Source organism: Falco rusticolus, chromosome 1 (assembly GCF_015220075.1).
Source record: "Falco rusticolus isolate bFalRus1 chromosome 1, bFalRus1.pri, whole genome shotgun sequence".
Taxonomy (NCBI): Eukaryota; Metazoa; Chordata; class Aves; order Falconiformes; family Falconidae; genus Falco; species Falco rusticolus.
In genome coordinates this window covers 92,116,868-92,139,057 of record NC_051187.1, presented here as the reverse complement: position 1 = coordinate 92,139,057, position 22,190 = coordinate 92,116,868, and the positions used below count along the sequence as shown (strand labels likewise).

General features: G+C 36.9%; 1 protein-coding gene across 2 annotated transcripts in view; it reads left to right on the top strand.

Annotated features, from left to right (window-relative positions):
• Nucleotides 1-13,712, top strand: part of GPM6A (glycoprotein M6A) — a 139,651-nt gene extending 125,939 nt beyond the window's left edge. For both annotated transcript variants that reach the window (XM_037389971.1, XM_037389962.1), the window contains exons 6-7: nucleotides 974-1,039; nucleotides 11,428-13,712. In XM_037389971.1, coding sequence (XP_037245868.1) covers nucleotides 974-1,039; nucleotides 11,428-11,580 — 219 coding nt within the window. In that variant the 3' untranslated portion in view covers nucleotides 11,581-13,712. The remainder of the gene's footprint in view (nucleotides 1-973; nucleotides 1,040-11,427) is intronic.
• Nucleotides 13,713-22,190: the final 8,478 nt, after the last annotated feature.

The following is a 22,190-nucleotide window of genomic DNA, read 5'->3' as shown; positions in this document are numbered from 1 at the left end:
GTGACAGGAGAGTCAAGATTTCAAATGGATTTGACCAAATCTTTCAGTATGTTAGGATAATAACTCTGAGTACATTTATCTCTGTAGCTTTTCCCTTAAGAAAAGGCCACCTATTTCAGTGCAGCTGGTTTTGTTTTTAAGTGATCAAAGATGAAAACAGGACAAACAAAATGACATCTAAAAATAAAAAGAGAGGCTAAAATCTTGACCTCTCTCTAGTCAGAGGGTCCTTTGCTGAATGTTTCACTGGGTCTTACTGTTTAAATAAATCTTAGAGTAAAGGTACAATATCTGCCTTCATACCAAAACCATCTAAGAAAATCTAACCCTTGCTGTGCAGTCAGCACTCAGTGGCTGCTATGTAAACCAGATCACTGAAATGAAAATCAAATGTAATCATTTGATTTGGGATGGGGTGAGGAAGGTAGTGTACTTGGATTATTTAGGTAACCTGGTTTATGTTATATCACTATGATCAAATTTCATTGGCACATTTGGAAGGGAAGTAAATCAATATATGAGGATGGAAAGCTACAGCTAACTAGAGAAAATGAGGTTTTCTCAGGCTCTCTGCCATGAGAGACACCACCACAAACGTTTGTAGGTATGATAAGGTAGTATTGTAACTTGGGGGAACAAAACCAAAACCAAAACAAACAAACAAATGAAAAAAAAAGGGAAAAAAGTTCTGGACTGTTTATTTTAAAATAATTACTTTTCTTAACCTGTTATGATTCAAACACAGTATTTTTAATTAGAATTATACTTTATCCCTGATAGAAGTGTTGTAACAAAACAAGCATAAGCACAATGTCATGTAGTGATGTCAATCTTTTGGAAAAATATTAGTAATCATTACTTTTGTGGAAGGGTGGCACCAGGAAGGTAATTATTTCTCAACGTTGTTCTGACTTTATTCAGCTTTTGTTTAACATACCACCATGAAAGTCATGTTCTTTGTCCCCCTTTGCAGCTAAATATGACGTTCCACTTGTTCATTGTGGCACTTGCTGGAGCTGGAGCAGCAGTCATTGCTATGGTAAGGTACACAACACTGTACTTCTGTTGTCATCTGAATTGCTAATACATTCTGGTTCTTACTCAGTATCAATTTTTCAGTTTCCATACTATCACTCAATGCTATTACTAAACCAGAATTCTGTATTTCAATACTCTCTCTTATCTTTTTTTTAAATATATTGATGGATTCCCTTTGAAATAGAATGTCATGATTACTTTTTTTGAATAAAAAACACTCACCTTTAAGTACATGTTAAATATTTTTACTATTCTCTTGCTGTGTTCAGACAAGCATCTGAACTCACCTGTCTGTCTCAGAACCATAGTAATAAACTTTTATGATATAAGCCTTTCTGGGTATTCACAGGCTTTCCAAACTGCTATTTTAGGAATGGACTCTTATCGATTCTGGACGTATATGTGAATGCATCGTTTTTTCTGTCAGGACTTATTTTTGATGCTTTTTTTTTTTTAATAATGAAGATTGCTTGAAATTTGATAACGTTTTGCCAATGACCATGTTTCTTTGAGAAAAAAGTGTGTGTGCTAGTGCCCTGCTCTTCTGTCTTTTGTCTGCTGTGTCTGCTTGAACATAAAGTTATTTTTAGGATGGGGATTCTGTACCAGTGTGGGTTTGTATAATACACACTGGAATGGGAGGTGAAAAATGACTGTTATTTGGTGTTGATGTATTCCATAACAAAAGTGTTAGTGATGGTGTTTACTATTACTACTGCTACTAGTCATTTTTCATTAAAACCTATTTTTTGTTCTCCTTAGAATTACATTTATAAAAGAGGACAATCAGAGAACATTCAATGATGCTACTAGGAATACTGTTCCTGTTGCATTAGTGATTTTTTTTGTTGTTGTTCTTCTTCTCTGCCATTTTTTAGTATTACATGACACCCTGCCAACAGAGCAGAGATACCTAAGTGAAAAATACATATTTTCAATGCAATTTTTGTTTCAAGACTACAAATAATAAGTACAATAGTAGAATATAATTATATTAATAATCTAATTGATTTCCCCAAACTGAGATTTTTCAACTGGAAGCTGAAAAAAATGGTGACCAAATAGTAATTATTATCATCTATACATATAGTTACATATATTAGTGTTAGGAAAGTATATCCAAGAGACCCTTAGTTCTCCAGTGCAGTAATGTTTTGAAGTATATTCAGTAGTAATTATCAAATGCTAATTTGTTCAGATAACAGTTCTGCATTTCAAAGAGGAGTTTTGAATCAGAATAGCTGCCAAAAGATTTTCAGTGAAAACAAATGCATTTTCAGTGGATAGTTTTTATTTTTTATTAAGTATGTATATTGACCCATGTAGTTAAATACATGATACTTTCAATGAAGTTTGAAAAAACCCCTTCAGAGCTCACAGTAGCATATCAAAGATGCCGTAGATGCTTTACACCAAGCACTAATCCACTAGGAATTCACTGTAATGGCTCACACTTATTCACTTATTTTTGAAGTCACCCATTCCCATGTATGCTTTTTACTGGATTGTGTGACTGCACAGAGCAGGCATGATAACACTAACTGTTTCAACAGAAATCTGTTAAGGGTCTAAGTGCTAGTAAATTGTGTAGTGTCCAAGTGCTGGTAACCTTATGCTTTATGAAATGTTTGCAACTGTGTTGTATATATTTCAATTTTGTAATTAAATGTTTCTTTTTAACCTCTCATTGTGATCTGTTGCGTACCTGAGGAAGACTAGCACCTTCCACTATTTGATGGTGGTAATTTCTAAAACCAGCATACTGGATGACATTTATAGGTTGAGCAGTGTGCTTCATACTTGACAGAGTAGCCCAAAGACCAGGGACAGGACATGAGGGAAAGTTCAGAATTTTGTGCTTGGACATGCAGATACTAACAGGTTCTCTTTCTTTAAGGCAAGTTTGCTTTCCCAAGAAAGAAGTAATCAAGAAAGAAGTAATTTAGGGGAGGGAGAATGAATTTTTAAGTCCTAAATGTCTCATATAGGAAGAAGACAATATTTTTTTTCCCCAGATCCTATGCTTAAATTAGTAGAAAGTAATAAGGTATCAGCAATGGGCTAGTGTGAGGAACAAAGTGTGCAGAAGCTATTTAAGTCGCTGGAGAACCAATGCCCTTCACTATACATGCTGTTGCAAGAATAATCACAAGTAGGATTTAATGAAGTCAGTCTTTTATATATCCACAGCAGCAGCAGATCTCCATGTTTATGAAATCTAACAAGACATCTTAACAAAAAAATGAGATTAAAATACCAGTCCTCTACAGAAGAGAAAGCTTATGAATTTGTTGCACTTTGAAAACATTTCTTGCAAACAGTTACTTTAAACTAAAACAGTCCATTTGACTGAAATAGTAAAGTATATTATATTTATTACCAGTAATAGTAGTGTGTCATTAATGAGACTGCTGAATAACTGAATTGGTAAAATCTTCTCTTTGAAATGACATTCATATTATCCACTATATCCTCACCTCTGGACATTTGCAAGTGCCAGATTATTAAATATGTGCAGATTTCTTTAACTCTTTTACTGTCAATATTTGTCATGAAATTCACCAAAGAAATCAGCTTGTTCATAAATATTAAGACCATCTGTCACCAAAATACTTTTCATGAAACTGTATTTTTTAAATACACTTTTAAAAATTGTAGTAATTTGTGCAAAAACCACAAAAAAAAATCTTTTTTTTTTTTGGTCACAAGTCACAACTTTTCCATTCCTACTATTTTAGTCTCTCTCTTTGTCTCAGATTTGTATATGAATGTTTGAGTTTTTTCACAATTCACTGGCTGCCTCTTTAGTCTGCAAAGGAGAATGCTGTTTGGGGGTTCAAAAAGAGAATTGACCTATGAGTTAGGACCAATGCATAGAAAAACTCGTAATTTTTAAAGTATACATCAGGGAAAGCTTTATTTTGCAAAGAAGGAAAATGTCAAATAGTTTGTTTTGACAATTTATCATTCTTGGACTTCAGCTCAAGATGAAAAAAACTTGATAGATTTATTTATGTTGTAGATGTTTTCTGTGAGTCTTGAGCACAGGAAAAAATACCCAGGATTTTGAATCATACTTAATTTGGACTATGCATGATTCTGAACATTACTATTCTTTCTTATGTCTGAACAGATAATAGATGGATACAGAAACAACCATCGAAGTAATACTTGTTACTTTTACTGTTGTCAGTGTTGTGGCAGATAGAAACAGAAGACATGAAGTAGTTTAAATGTAATCTCTACTGTCCCAAAGGGTTGGCTGTAAAGCTAGTAAGCATCCTGCCTGTGATGTCTTCCTAAAGCCACTGCAGCAAACTGAATTATGAAATACAGTTTCCATTCTCAGAAGCTGCTATTTGAGCAGCACTCTTCGGCTTGAACTTCCATAGAAGTTAAGTACTGCAAGATGGAGATGCAATCAGTTCTCCTGAAACAAGAAGGGAAATGTAGAAGTGCTCTGGTCCTTCTCTCCCAGTATGACTGTGCTATTCTGCAGGATATAAAATGCCTGTAGGGGAGGAAAATAGTTATATAGACTTCTGCCCTACTGAGATGATGAGATGTCCTAAAGGAAAGAGGAAAAAAACCCCAAAACACAAAACATCAAAACCTTTCCTAGCCTAGATACAATTCTACAGTTTTGAAGGTTAAAGCATACTTGCACCTTATGAAGAAATCTAAGCAGGAATGTTTCATAGGTGCGGAAAAGACCCTGCGCTGTAATTGAAACATCCTGAGGCAGAATGTGGAAGCTGCCCTGCTTCAATCTGAATAAGCCTTTACAGGGCCCCACTGGCTTCAGGCTATTCAGGTCATGGAATTGCAAAATGCAATTAGACAGCCACTTAGAGATGACCTCCTTAGTGTGACAATGTTATCTAGGAACTTGGTGTTAAACAGGAAAACAAAGGTAGTGGGACTGTTAAACTTCTATGTCATTACATAACATGGATATGTATTTGAGATTATATAAGCTAAAGTAGCTGTTTCCAGGAAAGTCATTCTACTTCTAGTGAATGTGAACTCCAAGAGTTTTCAGCAGTTATTTCACATGTTTGGTTTTGCAACTTTTTTTAAGGAAGGGATGGGCAAAGAATGAGGGTTTAGTGAAGGTCAGACTGTGCTCAATGTAGCTTCTGAAGAGTTTGTCTACTTTTTAATAGAAGAAAAATGCCAAGTAAAACTGCAAGACGTTAAGTTTAAATTTGTCTCTTACTGGGTCTTTAACAAATATTTTGTGAGGATAAGAAATGTGCTTACATGGTCCCATTTTCGCCATGTACTCTTCAATTGCGAAGCTTTCTAACAGATGTGTTTTAAAAGGTCAGGAAGATCTGGGAACACTGCTCAGATTCTCCCCACTTCCATGATTCTCATTTCTACAAGCTGTTCAAGGTTCAGGTTGAATTTTTTAATTGAAATCTTACCCTCTAAGGACAAGCACTGGTGTTTTCATTGGATGCAAATTGTAGTTGTCTGAGATGACAAAATTCTTAGGATTATCAGCCTTTTTTTCTTTCTTTCTTTCTTTTTTTTTCTTTTTCTTAAGGGTTTTACTGTGGAGGAAATTTCATTCAGCAGAATGGGGATTCAGCATTAGTGTCTCTTATTTGATCTAGAAATGCCTGATCCAGAGACCACTCATGGTGAAAACTTTTGGAACAGCTGAGTTAGATACAAAGGATTTATTTTTCCTGTGTGCTAAATCGTGATCAGTGTCCCAGAGTAACATGGTACATGCTGCCGTCTCCAGCACTTGCACTATCATCACAGGTTGTGCTGTAGTGTTGTGGTTTAACCCCAGCTGGCAACTGAGTACTGCACAGTGACTTGCTTACTACCCCCCTGCCTTGCCCCAGGTGGGATGGGGAGGGGAATAGGGAAAAGGAGAAAATCAGGGGTTAAGATAAGAACATCTAATAACTGAAATAAAGTACTTTAAAAACCCCAACAAACAAAAACAAATAATCAACAACAATTGAGATTAAAAAAAGGGGGGGGGGGGGGGGAGGACTAAAACCCAGGAAAAAGAGAAAAAAGCCCAACAGACAAGTGATGCTCAATACAATTCCTCACCACTCACTGACTGATTCCCAGCCAGTCCCTGAGCAGCGATCAGTGGCCCTAGCCAACTACCCCTGGTTTGTAGGTTTATATCTCAACATGATGTTCTGTGGTATGGAATATCCATTTGGCTGGTTTGGGTCAGCTGTCCTGGCTCTGCTCCTTTCTGGCTTCTTGTGCCCCTGCTCACTGGCAGAGCATGGGAAACTGAAAAGTCCTTGACTTAGAGTAAGCGCTACTTAGCAAAAACTAATAATATCAGTGTGTTATCAACATTATTCTCATACTAAATCCAAAACACAGCACTGTGCCAGCTACTGAGAAGAAAATTAACTCTATCCCAGCTGAAACCAGGACAGTATCTACCCTTATTCCATACCGTTTACATGATGCCACACTTTCCAGTATACCATCACCTTTCCTGTCTTTTGCTGTACACATATATCATTCCCTTTGTCTATGGACCACCCCTATAAGAGCCCATTGAATTCATTTAGTCCATGGCATTGGGCTCCATGTGTTGTAACAGCCTTTCATTGCAGGAAAGACGGTGTTTGGTGTTGGATTGTTGCATGTTGAAGTCAGTTACAAATCCATCACTGCTGCCCTCGTCTGGTCTCTTCCTCAATGTTCATTCTTCATTAATGTGGCAAATGAAAGGGAGTCGGATTCAGGTCCCCAGATCTGGAGTGGCAGAGACAGGTGCTGTGAGGTGCCTGGTGCCATGGTGCACATATAGCTGCCATGGAAGTGATAATATATAGTGTTTTATAGCAGTATATACGATTTAATTCATTGGCCATTCTCACCCAAAATCAAACCCCTTTGAGGTACACATCAAACTTCCCCATCCTCCCACATTACCCACCAAGTATATCAAGGTCCTTGAGCACAAGCAATCCCATGGATGAGTTTACATTTGCCTGAAGCAGGAATAACCCAGACTGTTTCCCCAGTGTATTTTTAAGGTGGACTACATGGACTTTATCCTCTTCCACAGTACGTAAGTTTTGATTGGGCAGGGCAAGCTCCACTGGCAGACCCTCTAGCACTGACTAACCAAGTGGCTTTTGCTAAATCTGTATCAAGTTTTGAAGGTCTCACCACCCATTGCTCTCAGCTTAGTCTTTACACTGTATTGTTTTGTTGTATTGTTTGATTTTCCCAGAGACTGGTGCATGATACATGTGATATACCCACTGAATGCCATGCTCTTTGGCCCTGGTGTCTATGAAGTTGTTTCAGAAATGAGTTCTGTTGTCTCAGTTCTTGCTAGGGTACCAGATTGCCATAAGACTTGCTTTTCAAGGCCTAGGATAGTGTTTTGGGCTGTGGCATGGGGGCACAGGGTATGTTTCCAATCATCCAGTGGTTCCTTCCACCATTGTCTGTGGGAGTGTGGGATAGTCAATCTGCCAGGCCTCCCCATATTTATATTCTAGCCATCATCCTCCAAACCAAAGAGGCTTTAACTGCTTGGCTTGCTTAATTGCAGCACATATTTCATGTTTATGGATAGCCTGTGCAATAGTGTCCATGGTCAAGTCCACCCCCAATCACGAGCCTGTCTATATGTTGCATCTCTTCCATGATGGCCTGAGTTGTTGTGAGCCAACTGGGCTATGAATAATTCACCCTTATGTTGCCAATACAGATCCACCTGGGCCAGTTCAATCTTAGCAGCCCGATCTATGTGCTGGTGGTTTTGATGTTCCCCAGTGGCCTGACCTTTAGGTACGTAAGCATCTGCATGACGTACCTTCACAACCAGGTTCTCCACCAGGGCAGTGATATCTTGCCACAATGTGGCAGCCCAAATGCATTTACCTCCAGGCTGCCAGTTACTCTGCTTCCATTGCTGTAACCAACCCCACAGGGCATTTGCCACCATCCATGAGTCAGTATAAAGTATTGGCCATTTTTCTCATTCAGCAATGTCTAAAGCCAGCTGGATAGTCTTCATTTCTGCAATCTGACTTGATTCACCTTCTCCTTCAGCAGTTTCTGTGGCTTGTTGTAGGGGACTCCATACAGCCACCTTCCACCTCCAATGCTTTCCTACAATACAGCAGGATCCATCAGCAAACAGGACATATTGCTTCTCATGTTCTGGCAATTTATTTTACAGAGGGGCCTCTTCAGCAAGTGTCACCTCTTTCTCTTGTCTTCTGGCCAGTCCATGTTCACTTCCAAGACCCCTGGACATGGGATTTCCTATTTGAGCTCATTGTGTGATCAGTGCAACCCACTTACTTCGTGCATTATCAGTTGTGTGATGCATAGAGAAGACCCTCCCTCTGAACATGCAGCCCAGCACTGGCAACCAGGGCTCCAGAAGGAGCTGTGCTTCAGTACTGATCGCTTCTGAAGCAGCTTGAACCCCTTCATAAGCTGCCAGTATCTCTTTTTCAATTGGAGTGTAGCAAGCCTTATATCCTCTGTATCCCTGGCCACAAAAACCTAGGGGTTGACCTCAGGTCTCTCCTGGTGCTTTCTGCCAGAGACTCCAGGTAGGGCCATTCTCCCCAGCTGCGGTGTAGAGCACATTTCTTATATTTTGCCCTGCCTGGACTGGCCCAAGGGCTGCTGCATGAACTATCTCCCATTTAATTTGTTCAAAGGCTTGTCATTGCTCAGGAGCCCATTAGAATTCATTCTTCTTCTGGGTCACTTGACAAAGAGGGCTTATAATCAGACTGTAATTTGGAACGTGCATTCTCAAAAAAAACCCTCACAATGTTTAAGAAATCCTGTGTTTCTTTCTTACTAGTTGGTGGAGACATTGCTGTTATCTTGTTGATCACATGCATTGGAATCTGACGATGTTCATCTTGCCATCTTATTCCCCCAAAACTGTATCTCCTTTGCAGGTTCCTTGACCTTACTTTGTTTTATGCCAAACTGGCTTTCAGAAGGATTTGGACTATTTTCTTCCCTTTCTCAAAAAGTTCCTCTGCTGTATTGCCCCATATGATGCTATCATCAAAGTGCTGCAGGTGTGCCAGAGATTCACCCTGTTCCAGCACAGCCTGCATCAATCCATGGCAAATGGTAGGGCTGTGTTTCCACCTCTGGGGCAGTTGATTCCAGGTGTACTAGATGCCCCTCCAGGTGAAAGCAAACTATGGCTTGCACTCTGTGATGCACACTGTGCCTACTAAGAAGAAAATTGTCTCTCCCAGCCAAAACCAGGATATAAGTTATTAAGAAAACCCTAAAGATATGTAGAAATACTACTATCTATAATATTTTTCCTAATGGACAGATTCTCTGAACACCTCTTTCTCTTTTATGGCTCCTCAACTCAGTCCATATTCCTCAAATAGGATTAACTGCATGAAAGCTTGCCATAAACCACCAGGACAAAAACAGACACCAAAAACATTTGATCTTGTGAAGGGTTTCAGAATGCTTTCCTTGATCTTAATTACACAGATTAAGAAATGTACATTATCCTGCATTAATCAGCAACAGTTGCCACCAAGCATTTGTGAAAAAATCCAACATCGGCATTTCCAAAAAAGAATATACTAAGTTGGTTCTATTCGTTTAGTATGAATCCAAGATATTCATAGATCTACAACAAGCTGATATGAACAGGAGAATTTCCATAATCTCAAGGTGGTTTTATGATTACTCTATCCATTTTCCACTAATTGCATCCTAGTTTAGCTTCTCAATTTCTTAGGAAGGGGTGGAAACGTTTTGATATCAGGAAATTATCTGTGGACTCTGAGGCAGTTGATTAAAATCAATTTAAGGGATGCTCTTATCAGAAAGTATCTGAAAGCCTGCTAGAGGAGGAATAAATATCCAGAGAGTAGTAGAATAAACCAGCTAAATTCCATTACTGAAAATTTTTATTTTCTGGCTGAATACAGAGCCTACAGAGCATGTCTTAAGGTGAGAGGGAGACAAGTTTTGAGAAGGTCAGAGGCTCCCTGCAAGGAGATTCAGCAGACTGAAGGTAGGACATTTGAGGTCCACCTTTGAAAGGAAAATTTTCAAAGTCTGCAGATGTCCTAAAAGGCCCAGACTTGGGAAGCTGAAGTGGACAGGAGAGCAGTTCTTTGCTCCAACAGAAACTAAGCTCCATCTCAAAGGCAAATAAGGTGTTTTAAATCCTCTATTTATGATGGAAAACATTTGCAGAACATGATATTTTTATTGGTAAGATACTTTTCACTGACTTTCAGATTAATTTTATTCAAAGCCCTGTGAAAAAAAACAGTTGTTCATGTAAGAATATTGCCAATATCATTTACATTGGTGTTTAATCCTCAGATGTATTCACAGCCTTTCTGTCATCCCCATCATAGCTCTTCCAGTGACTTGCGTTAGCTACAAGTGAGTCGGGTCCAGTCTCCTATACTGGCAAATAAGTTGTATAATAACCACAGGCTGTGAGGTTTTTTTCACCATCTTTTCAGATAATTTTTCATTTCATTTTTGGATGGAACGCTTGGAAAGCTCTTAATTTTGTTTTCTTTAAAAATAAGTATTTTTACATATTCAAAAATTTACATGAAACATGAACATCATTTCTGCTCCATTCATGATGTATACAGAAGTTGTCTTTTAAAATCGTATGAAGCACTTTAAAATTTTTCTTTACATTTTAAAAATTGACATAAATCGTATAATTAATATAACAGTGACGTAAGATTATTAAATGGTGACAGGTGTGTGCCCTTTTAAGACCTCAAGTTTATTTGTAACTATATTTTGTCACATTTTGCCTAGCTGACCATATTTTTCAATTTTTGACATTTTTTTGCCAGATTAGCTTGTTTTGAAAAAATAGCTGGGGTTGTAGATTAAAGAAGTTATGGCTAAATGGGAAGCTAATGCTAACTTTAAGAAAGAAGTAGCAAATCTTTCTGTAATTGTATTAGATATGTAACTGTAAGACTATGATGTGTTGACAGCATAGCTTTTTCTTAAGGAACTACTTTGCAAGTAGTGATTCAGTGTGGGAAAGTCTGCAAGAAATAACCAGAAGGCATTTCTTTATGTAGATTTGCAGAGTAGCTGAAATAGTAAAGCAAGGACTATTTGATGATTTTTCAGTTCCTTTAAGTTTTTTTATAACCATTGCTACCAACTCCTAGTCATGGTAAGAATAACAGCTGTGAGCTGAGTAATCTGATTAATGAAGCTCAGGCTTGAACTTCAATCACATTGCTGTACTACTTCTTGAACTTAACCGTGCTTAGCTCCTTCTGATGAAAACCCGGTCTCTGACCTATAGCTTTCAAGTCTGAATGTGCGCTGTTCTGACGAGCCTTCTGGGTTCCTGACTTTGTGTTTCCTCTCTTGCAGGTCCATTATCTCATGGTCTTGTCTGCCAACTGGGCCTATGTGAAAGATGCTTGCAGAATGCAAAAATATGAGGATATTAAATCAAAGGAGGAACAAGAGCTTCATGATATTCATTCTACTCGCTCTAAAGAGCGGCTCAATGCTTACACATAAAAGAAACCCTGTCTTACTTTCTAACATGTGAATGCTTTGTTGTTTAACTAAAGGCCATCCAACCATTTTAAAAACAATTGAAAGTGCTTCTCACAAAAGATAGTTTGGGTGACTTACATATCACCCATGTACAATTCTTGGTTGTCTAGCACTTGGTTTCTTAATTAGTTCTTACTTTGTGTGACCATTCTGTACCACAAAGCTCCTAAATAGCCTTTCCTGAATCCTTTTAAGCTAATTAGTTCTGCTAGATCAAGGATACTAAACTATTATCAAATACAAATATGTGTTTGATTTTTTTAATCACTTTGTATGTGTTATGCATAACACCTTTTGCATTGTTTCTTATATGTTTTTTGAAAAAAAAAAAGTAGCTTTTTATACTTTTTAGTTTTGAGTTAAGTAACTACTTTAACTACAGGTATACTTCAAAGGGACCATTGTACATGATGTACAATATATAAAGAAAAAATTCTGATGACTTTCCTTTATATTTGGAAAACTCGCCAGATGGACCCTAATCAGCTTGAATGAAGGTCCTAAGAACGTTTTAAACAATCAAAGGTGCAATTTCTAAATTTGTAATAGTGGGTAAAAAAAAAAAAAAAAAAAGAAAAAAGAGAAAAAAGAAAAAAAAAGGAAAAAAGTGCTTCTTATCTTTGTTAACATTGTATTATTATTGATGTTTTTAAAGAATATTCTCTTGTTCAAAGTTCCATGGGTGATAATTCCTGTTTGTATTGTGAGCATGCAAACCGTGGTGCTAACAATGCATGGCCACTTGCCTTTTGAAGGAATTCAATACCACGGCTACCTGTTAAAGAGTTATGGTATATAGACAATTGTTAATTAAGTGATATAGTTATCCATAGTTTTTTACAGAATGATCTCTCTTTAATTCAATGATGGTTATGCTAAATTGGAGCTGTTCATGTGATGATGTAAGAAATTACTGCTTAGCTACATTTATGAAAGTAATATATCCAAATACAGTGGCTGTAGGAGTCAGATGTCTTTTTACCTGCTTTAAAAATTTAAATGGATTGCACCTGTCTGAACTGTAAAAGATATATTAAAGGAAACTTCCATAAATGTTATAGCTTGGCTTCTAGCTTTCCTACACATTGGTTTACCTGTATTACGTTGAAGTAAGGTGAAAGACCACTACAGAGCTTATTATTTGAAAGTGTAGTAATATATTTGAACCTTTATTTTGATAGGAAAATGTTATCAGAAAGTTAGCTCATCTTAATTTGAAAGAATTACTTGTACCAAAAAAAAGCGCAAAAACCCCTATTTAAGAAAAGTCAGTATTATTGGACCAAATTTGGTGGATTTTTTTTTTTTTTTGCCTATTTCTAATGCTACAAGAATGCTGTAAAGTGTCTTTTAAAGTGATGTAGCCTGACAAGACATTTTTGTCAGTGTTAAAAATCTTAGGTAGTTTTGTGCACTTATTGGACCATTGTGAATTCTCTCAGTGTAAGTGCATTTCTAATAAAACTTCTTGAGTAAAACTCTTCTTTGTATGATTACTAGTCATGCATCATCAGTAATTTTTAACAATTCTTGTAGTAAGTAGAGGGTAATACTATAGTTACTTGTGGCATGATAATGCATTAAGTAGTATTAGTTGATTGAAATTTTTTTCCTTTTTCTTTTCTTTTGCTTGTTTTGGGGTTTTTTTTGATTGTGTTTTTGATTTGGGGGTTTGGGTTTTTTTTTTGTTTGTTTGTTTGATTTTTTTTTTGTTTGTTTGTTTTTGTTTGTTTACACTTAGGCTGTCCTATGGGGTCAACAGTTTTCTGATAATGTGCAGTACCGGTATTACAGTTCTGCAAAAAGTATTAGGAACCTCTTTTTGGATTCTATATTGTAGTGTTTCAGTTTTGTGTCTTAAAACGTTTGTGCTGATTTTTAAAACTATGTCTTTTAAACTCATGTAATGATGTTAATGCTTTTGGCTTTTCTCTGGTATTAGAGTTTGTATTTTCACAAAGAATGCTTTGTAGCAGGCATTACAATTAATCTGTTTTGTACATAAATGTGCCAACAGCTTGATGGTGGCGTTTTTGAAATGTAGAACAAAGTGCTTGCAAAAATGTAATAAACACACTTGTGTACTTTGTGTACTTATTAATTGTGTTGTGTAGTTTTTTCTTTGCCTATACTAGACAAATCATTGTAACCAGAAATGAAAGAAGCTTGTTCCATCTATTGTCCTTGCTTTGGAGGACTGTTCCTAATATTATATATTTTTTGTACAGCTTAATTTTAGATGCTCAAAGAGATAGTTCCTTTGCAGAAATTAAAAGAACAAAGAGTAAAATTTTAAATATAATAATCTTGAGATGTTATGTTAATTAGAGAATGTCTTTGCCAAATCTGTGACAAAAAGTTCTTATTGCGATGAATAATTAAAAAAAAATCTGGACTCTAAAGAGTGATATTCTTATCCCCTTTCATGGCACAATTCCCACTGGTCTGTACCTTTACAAATCATACATAGGTAAAGTACAGCGTGCAGCCTTTCCATGGTTAGAAATTGTGCCTATTTTGGGTAGTTTGTTCCACTGAATTAAAATTCCTGGTCATTGCCCGTGCTCAGACTGCTTCAAATATGTCTCTTAATCAGCATTTAGTGTCAGAAATTATATAACTTAAGAGAGTAAAATAATTTCTAAGAGTAGAATTTCATGGTTTAGATAGAGCCAGATAGCATGAACTATACTTGTTACATTTTTAACATATAAATCGAGAGATTAACTGGGCAATATTCACATTGCTGCAGTGTCATTAGGAACAGCTCAACAGAAGCTGGTCTGACATCAGTTAGAATGTTGCTGAGGATACTGACACCTGGATGTTATAGTAGCTAATATGTTAAGACCTTGATAACAATACTTATGTGCATGTAAAGTCACTTCAATGGTTAAAAGAAACCTATAGCTGTGCAAATTAACATGATATCACTAAGGAAAAGTAATTGAAATACAGTTCTACAATGTGTTTGTTTCTCAGTTAAATGGGTGTTATATAGCTCTTTGGGTGCTCTTGATGTGAACACATGCCATAACGGCAAACAATTTTTCATCAGCAGTGCAAGCCATGGGAATAGAGGAGCTTCCCCCAGCACAGCGTATCAGTCATAACTGATATACTTTACAGTCTGTGCATATTTGGTTTATTCCAGACTCTTCTTTGTCTGTTGACAGACTAAGCTGATTTGTCCTGAGGTAAGTTACATGGATCTTGATTACTAGACTTTTCTGTACTTAGTTTAAATCTGTGACTATTGTGCTTTTCAGAAACAAGAAAAACAAATGTGGATCAATCCGTTTGGTGCAGGTTCTTGCTGCACAAAAGGGTGTAGTTAAATGGAAATTCCAAGAAGTTCCCAGCCCTAGATCCTCAGTTTTGCATTTTCTTCACAGTTTACTATGCTACATCAACAGTGCTAATAGTGCTAATAGCATATTACAAAACAGATCCAAAAATTGCTTGGATTAGAAATCTTTCCCACCCATTTTCCCCTACCTACATCACCTTTTTTTTTTTATTTTTTTTTTTTCCACAAGGTTATTTTACCCCTCAGCAGGATGGTATCATTTGTTTTCAGCACAACCACCTAAATCATTTAGTCACCATAATTTAGGCAGTAGTGAAGTGCACTACAGACACAGGGATGAGTGTCTACATCACGGGTGGAGAGAAAGGGAATTTTAAAGCCAGCATCTTTCCTGAGGCTGTTGTTTCGTATACTTGGGTGGTATAGTTAAAGGCAGGAGGCAACTGAAATGATTCACTGGTTTCATGTTTCTAAACAGTTAATATTATCATTTTGTTGTTGTTGCAGGAGCTAAAATAAAACAAGAGGATTTCTACTATAATTGGAAATATATCTATAAATTCATTTGTTTTAATAATATATGCAATTATTAAATCATGACATAGTGGAGTTATTTAAACTAATATGTATGCATTTATTATAAGTGTTGTTGAACATGACTCTGTTTGCAGTTCACCTTCACTTGGTATAGTAGATTTTAGGACAGAACATTACTGTACTGTACTTCCTATAATTCTCAATGGCAAAAGTTTATAGAGTTCTTTCCATAGTTAAGATCCAATGCATTTTTCAATTATTGAGTTCTGGGTTACCAAAAGTATTAATATAGTTGGTTTTCAAAAAACCACATCTCAATTCAGCCAAGCCACGAAAGAGCTGACTACAATGTATTTCATCCCAGGAGGGGAAAGGTGGTTTTTATAGGAACTCTCTCTTAAAATAAAGCAACTATTTATTTCTATTGGGTTGCAATGAAACCATGTGAACAGATATTGTTAGGCAGCTAACCAGTTTATGTCTCTCAGGTAATACTGCATTCCAGCACTGCCTCCATTTTGGGTAGAGATCAGTTGAAGAGAACAAGCTCCAAGCATTTAATATATTTAACAGCTCTTTCTGTCCCACATAAATTCTTCTGACTTCTATATTCTATAAGGGAGGAACTCTAGCAGTTTCTGAATTTTCAGACTTTCAACTATAGTTTTTTGTTCTTTCAGATACCCATGGAGGATTCCAACACTTCAGAGGGTTCCTTCTGTATTTAACAGTTATTAGCAATGATGGTGACAGGTAAGTGATTCTGCTGGTACAGACAGAGAGCTGGTTACTAGTAGAGAAGTGGATCATCTTTGGCTTACAGCAGTCTAAGCATCAGCCATGTGACTTGCAGCTATTCTGCAGGGAGAAATTTGTCCCGAGAAAACGGTTCTGCTGACATTGTAGAAGCTGCTGTGGACTCCTTCCCCATGTCGGGTGGAGTCTGCGCAAGTAGGTGCGAGCCCCAGGGAAGTTTTATAGTTGCTCTTTGAATTGGTATTGCTGAACTTCCCATGACTGAAAGGGATGATTTGTGGTCAGGTATACCTCCTCTAGAAGTGGTGAGGTAATGTCAAACAGAAGCTGTTTTCACAGCAGCTGCCACAACTATAGCAATAATACAACAGCACCTGAAATTTTGCCACTATTCCAATCATACTAAAAAAAAGAGATTTTAAAAAAATAACAAGAGGCTTGCATGAATATCCTGTGGTTCCGCATGTTGAGTTACTCAAGTCAGAAATGCTGCGTAAACCAGAAAAGTGATGACGAGCTAGGTTTACCGAAGTATCTAAATATTTTTTCTTCCCAGCTGTCCAGGAAAAATGATACTTATGCATGAATCACCTTCCTACAGTTAATAGAGAATATTTTGGTCTCTGAGATGGTAAGTCCTGCGTTTTTTAAAAGAAGTTTACTAATGTGTATTTCTTCTTAAGGAAAATACTAATTTAAGAACAAATCTCATCAGCGAACAAACTTATTCTCAACAAGTTCATGTCCAGTTAAAATGTGCAATTCCATTCCTGGAGTTTTATCCAGTTTAAATCACATGGTTGGACACAGAGGCAAATTACCAGGTTCATCAGCTGGCTGGTTTGAGCTGATTAAGCAGACTGAAACCTTTCTCAAGAAGGTAGTGTTGAACTCCTAATATTGATGCCATCTTTTGAAACACGAAATAACGTTAGGCAAGAATACCTCATTAAGGTATTTAATTAATGTCTGTGTTCTCCTTTCATTATTTGCTTTTTCTCCTTGACATGCTGTTCCTTGTGCCATAATTTTAAGTGGAACCAAAACAAAACTTGCTGCTACTGGAGAAAGGGAGATCTCACCAATGCGACTGAGTGGTATACCACATGGCTGGAAACAGGGATGAGGACAGTGAAATAGACCAGGACAGGGACAAGGCAGTGTAAGATTTTCCCTTTCTGGTAAGCCCTAGTTACAAGCTAGTAATCTGGGCTCAGGACCTGTACCTCAGTTAAAGAGTTATATAGAGGTATGCCTCATAGGGCTCATGGGCTCAAGGGGTAGTGAGAGTTTCTGATGAAGTACAAAGGATGAATACTGCCTGGAACGTAGCGATTTGGTGCAGTCCGAAGCCACATTCCTCCTCAAAGGAGCAGATGGCTGAGAGAAACTTATAGCTGCAAGTCACCTTTAATTGTCACAGCAGGACCGAGTCACTGGTGGTCTCGCCATGTGTTCTTGGTTTCCCTTCCCAGCAGAAATAATATGGCAGAGCAGATGCACCCACATATGCAGCTGCATGGAACAATCAGGTAGACTTTATGTCATTTAAAGCCGGTCAGGGGATGATGCAGAAGATGACCACTGCTGCAGACCTAATCCTGGCCCCACTGAAGCAAGGTTGTATTTTACTAACAGAAGGGGACAAAGTCAGGATGTGAGGTTGACCAGTCCGGAAAATATGGTGTTTGTATCATTTGTTTAAAAGCAAGTGAGACACGTTAGGATTTTTTACAATATAACAGTTAAGTGATTTTATTTTTCATATCTTTTAAATATATGTACACTTGCATACAATATGTAATCTGATAACTTAGATTCTTAATATACAGTTAATTGGTGCTCTTTTGTCTGAAATTGTACTATTCCAGTTATAGGAGAGTCAGCTGAGATCCTGTAGACTTTTACAGTATTCTGCTGTCCTGTGGGCCTGTAAGCCCATTATCTGTATTCAGCAGGGCTTTTTTAGAATCTACAGAAAAAAATACAATTAATGGGTACCTAGATAAATCAAATACACTTGAGAATACACAGCATTACTTTTATAAATGGAATTCTATTAGCAAACCTACTGGAGTCTTTTGAGGGTGTCAGCAGCCATGTGGTTATCAGCAGTGTCTTTAATTTCCAATTTATTTAGACCTAAGGCTTTTGACATAGTTTCTTGTGAAAGCATTTTAAGGCTAATCAGCCATGGGCAAGTCCTTGTATGGGTAAATAATTGGTTAGCAGATAATAAATAAGATAGCTCTTACATTGGAGGAAGGTAATTTTTGGTCTCTGGATTCTAGACTAGCTCATCTTGGAGGATGGTTGGGCCTCATTCTGTACGGACACCTCCACCGCTCCCAGGCAAAGTATCTGGTCATTTCTGTGTTTTACAAGGATGGGGCATACAGCTCTCTTTTCCTCATTCCTCATTTGAATTCATCTTACCTTAGTCATTCTTGACCCAGAGGAAAATGTTTGTGCTGTAGGTGGTGAGCAGCAACCAGTTTCCTTACGGAAGGGCTGCAACTCCTATTACCCCAATACTTCTCTTTAGCTAGTTGGCATCCTCTATACTGAACACAACCGTATGCATCCCCCAACAGCTGTATAGTCAGAGAATAAATCTCCACGCTGCACTATTAGTGCCATCCTTAAAGGAAGACAGGAAATTCAATGATTAGGTGAACTTTCTTACAAGACATGGTATTTATTTCACTCTATTCATCAGATACTTGTGCAAATGCTAAGATAATCTATGAATATAATAGCAGCTCTGCTCTTTATGAGCCTACTCAGCTTGTTTTGATTTCTGCTAATAACAGGCCTCTGGGCCTTCATGGTGTTATTTTTTTCTCTTCAGATCTTCCAAACATCCTGACAAAAATGTTAAGCAAGATAGTACTCAGGTTTTCTCTCAGAATTGAACACGCAAGTACATTGATTTTTCCCCCCTGTCTTTCTTTAACAAGCTAAATGCTGTCCTTTCCCTCCCTGCACAATCTCTGGAGTGTAACCTCAGGTGCTGTAACTTCATGCCTGCTTTTCCCTAACCCCTTTCACCCCTGGTACCCCTCCTCACCATCACATCACTGCCCCTGGGCAAGCCACTGCTGTGCTGGCTCCCACCTTCAGCTCTGACAGTCGGGTCTGCTCCAGCCGCAAGCAGCTGAGGATGGCATTGGGATTAATTTCACCTGACTCTGAGCAAACACGAAGCTGTGCCCAGTGAAGTCCCTGCTGCAATTATTCATCACGCTTCTCCTGGCACGTTCTCAGCCTGATTATCCAAATTTGAGGAATAAGCGGTGATGTGGGTACCCTGTGAAGACTGTGGAAATATTAACTAAGGAGAAAAATCTGAGCTCCTTAAAGAAATTTCTATCATCCTTCAGTATTTTTAGTACAAAAATAAGGGAAAACCAGAAAGTGGGGAAATCTTTATACCTACAATAACTTGTTACCGTAAATTCTATGCAAATTTGAGCTGTGCTGTGATATTCAAGATTTATTGTTATTCTTTAAAATCAAACAAAATCATAAATAATTTTAGACAAAATAGTATTTTCCTGCATCTGGGGAGGGGTGTTCTTCTGAGACAAAGCAGCTGATAATGAAAAATCCAAATACACTAAATTAATGAAAAAACCCACTGGAAGTAGTAATGTTAGTTCATACCATATTTTATATGATATACTTAAGTGAACTATAGGAGGTGTTAATCATTTTTCCTAAGGAAAAAAGTTTATTTTAAAAAAAAGAATAAAAGTCTCCTTATTTAAAATGCAAGACTGGCTAACAGTATTCAGGATTTACATACATTTTAATGTTTTGGTAATTTGTGTATGATGTAATATTTTTGCATTTTGACAATAAGGACGCAAATTCATATATCCATTTGTATTTAATTTCATTAAAATATAATAAAGCGCCATTTGCATTGAAGAAGCCCCCAGACTGAAAGTCATCTTCTCTTCCCAAAGGTTTCTCTGTGTGCCATGGGGATCAATGAGTTTGTTATCTGCATTAATCTCTTTAACTAGTTTAAATTCTTGAGAACAAAATCCACTCAATTCCTGGACTAGTAATTGGGTCAGACCTGTGGAATAGGTATTTATGAATAGACATGCAGACAATTTGACTATATTCCAGAAGATTGCAGTTAAACTCTGTGTCACAGGTTTTCCCAGGAGGCTGAAGAAGACTATAATTTGTGACTGTTTTTAGGGTCATAGTCCTTCTAATAATTCTATAGCTTTGTTTTCTTTTATCTGACTGAAACCAAACCTGGGTTTGGTCTGGTATTGTTTTGGCTACTGCTTGTGAGTTTTTAGTTTGATGTTAAACAGGGACAACAAATACATAATCTAGTGTTATACTTTGATTTGATAAATGTTGCAGAGGTTATCCATTTTTTCTCCATTATGAAGCACAGATCATGGTCAACCAGTATAACAGACTGTATTGTCTTGAAGATCCGGTATCAAAATTCTCATTTGTCTGCAGAAAGGTACCTTAACTTATTCATTATTTTTATTTTGGCAGCTGCAATCCTGACAACATACTTACAGCTGACCCAATTTAATTTCTTCTGTGTTGTAAGTAGAGAGACTTTGCCAATAGCAGTCTGTTTGTTTAATGCTGAAGCTTTTGGTAATTTAAAAAATAATTTTTATAATTTTTGTAATACAATTTTTCTGCATTAATTTTTGAAAATGCAATATCATCTTTTTCTTTCTAAGAATTTGTTCAGACTGAGAACTCTGACTAAACTAACTATATGTACTTAACCTTTCTTTTTAAAACATAATTTTCAAAAGGTCTCAGAAGTTCAAAGTGAATCTTTCTTCAACCTAAATTATTTGATTCACAAAAACCTGGATGTAATCAAGTAAAAGAGCTGTGGTGGCACTGAAATTAGGTATTAGACATATTTTCCTGTCCTTAATTACATGTCAGCATGTGCTGCAAATAGACTGCGGACTGGTGTGCTAGTTTAATATTCTTCCCATGAAATTTAGGCATTTCTTGATGACCAGACCCATCAGACCTGATTGATGTAAGTTAAATAAACATCAGTGAAAATCCTAACATAAATGAAACTATTATGGAATTCATATTTTTTTTCTACTCGTATGACAGAGCTTAGTTTTCCAGTCATAACAGTATAAGACACTGTCATGGGTAAATTGAAAGCACGTTGATCTTCATGCTTATTCCTCCTTACATTAAAGTATCTTTACATATTAAAAGACCCTACAGCACAAGGAGATTATCCATGTAAGGTATCATTTTGTAGCTTTTAATGGCAATAAGGAAAATGGTTGAAGAGGAAGTCTGTGGTAAATCTCATACTAGAATTTTGTAGAATACTGGCATCTGGTGGTAAAACTACTTAAAACAGAAATATATATATGGCTTATTACTCAGTTGCTTTGAGAGTATAATTTTAAATAATCTCTTTCACTAGATTATTCCAATCTGATCTTTTTCCAGTTCTATATATTTAGAAATTATTCTGTAACATAGATTAAAAACATCAAAACACTCTGTCTTTATATAAATATGTAGGTAGATTCATCCCTTAAATCTTAGTCATAATTGGTACATTAATAAGAAGTGAATAATCAATGGAATTTAGAGGTGACCCTGACTTCCTGGCATTACTTATTATTCTAGAAGTATTTTCTAAATTTTAGCAGTTTTTGCCATCTACTTTAGAAATTGCATTTGTATATGATTATTGTTGCAAGATGTTGTGGTTTAACCCTGGCTGGTAATTAAGTGCCACTCAGCTGCTCACTCCCTCCCCACCTCACCCAGAGGGATGGGGAGGAGAATCAGAAAGGAATGTACAACTCAAGGGTTGAGATAAGAACAATTTAATAATTGAAATAAAATAACAATGAAAGAACAATAAAAATAACAATAACAGTTATATTGAAAAGGAGGGAGAGGGGGAAGGAATGAAATCCAAAGG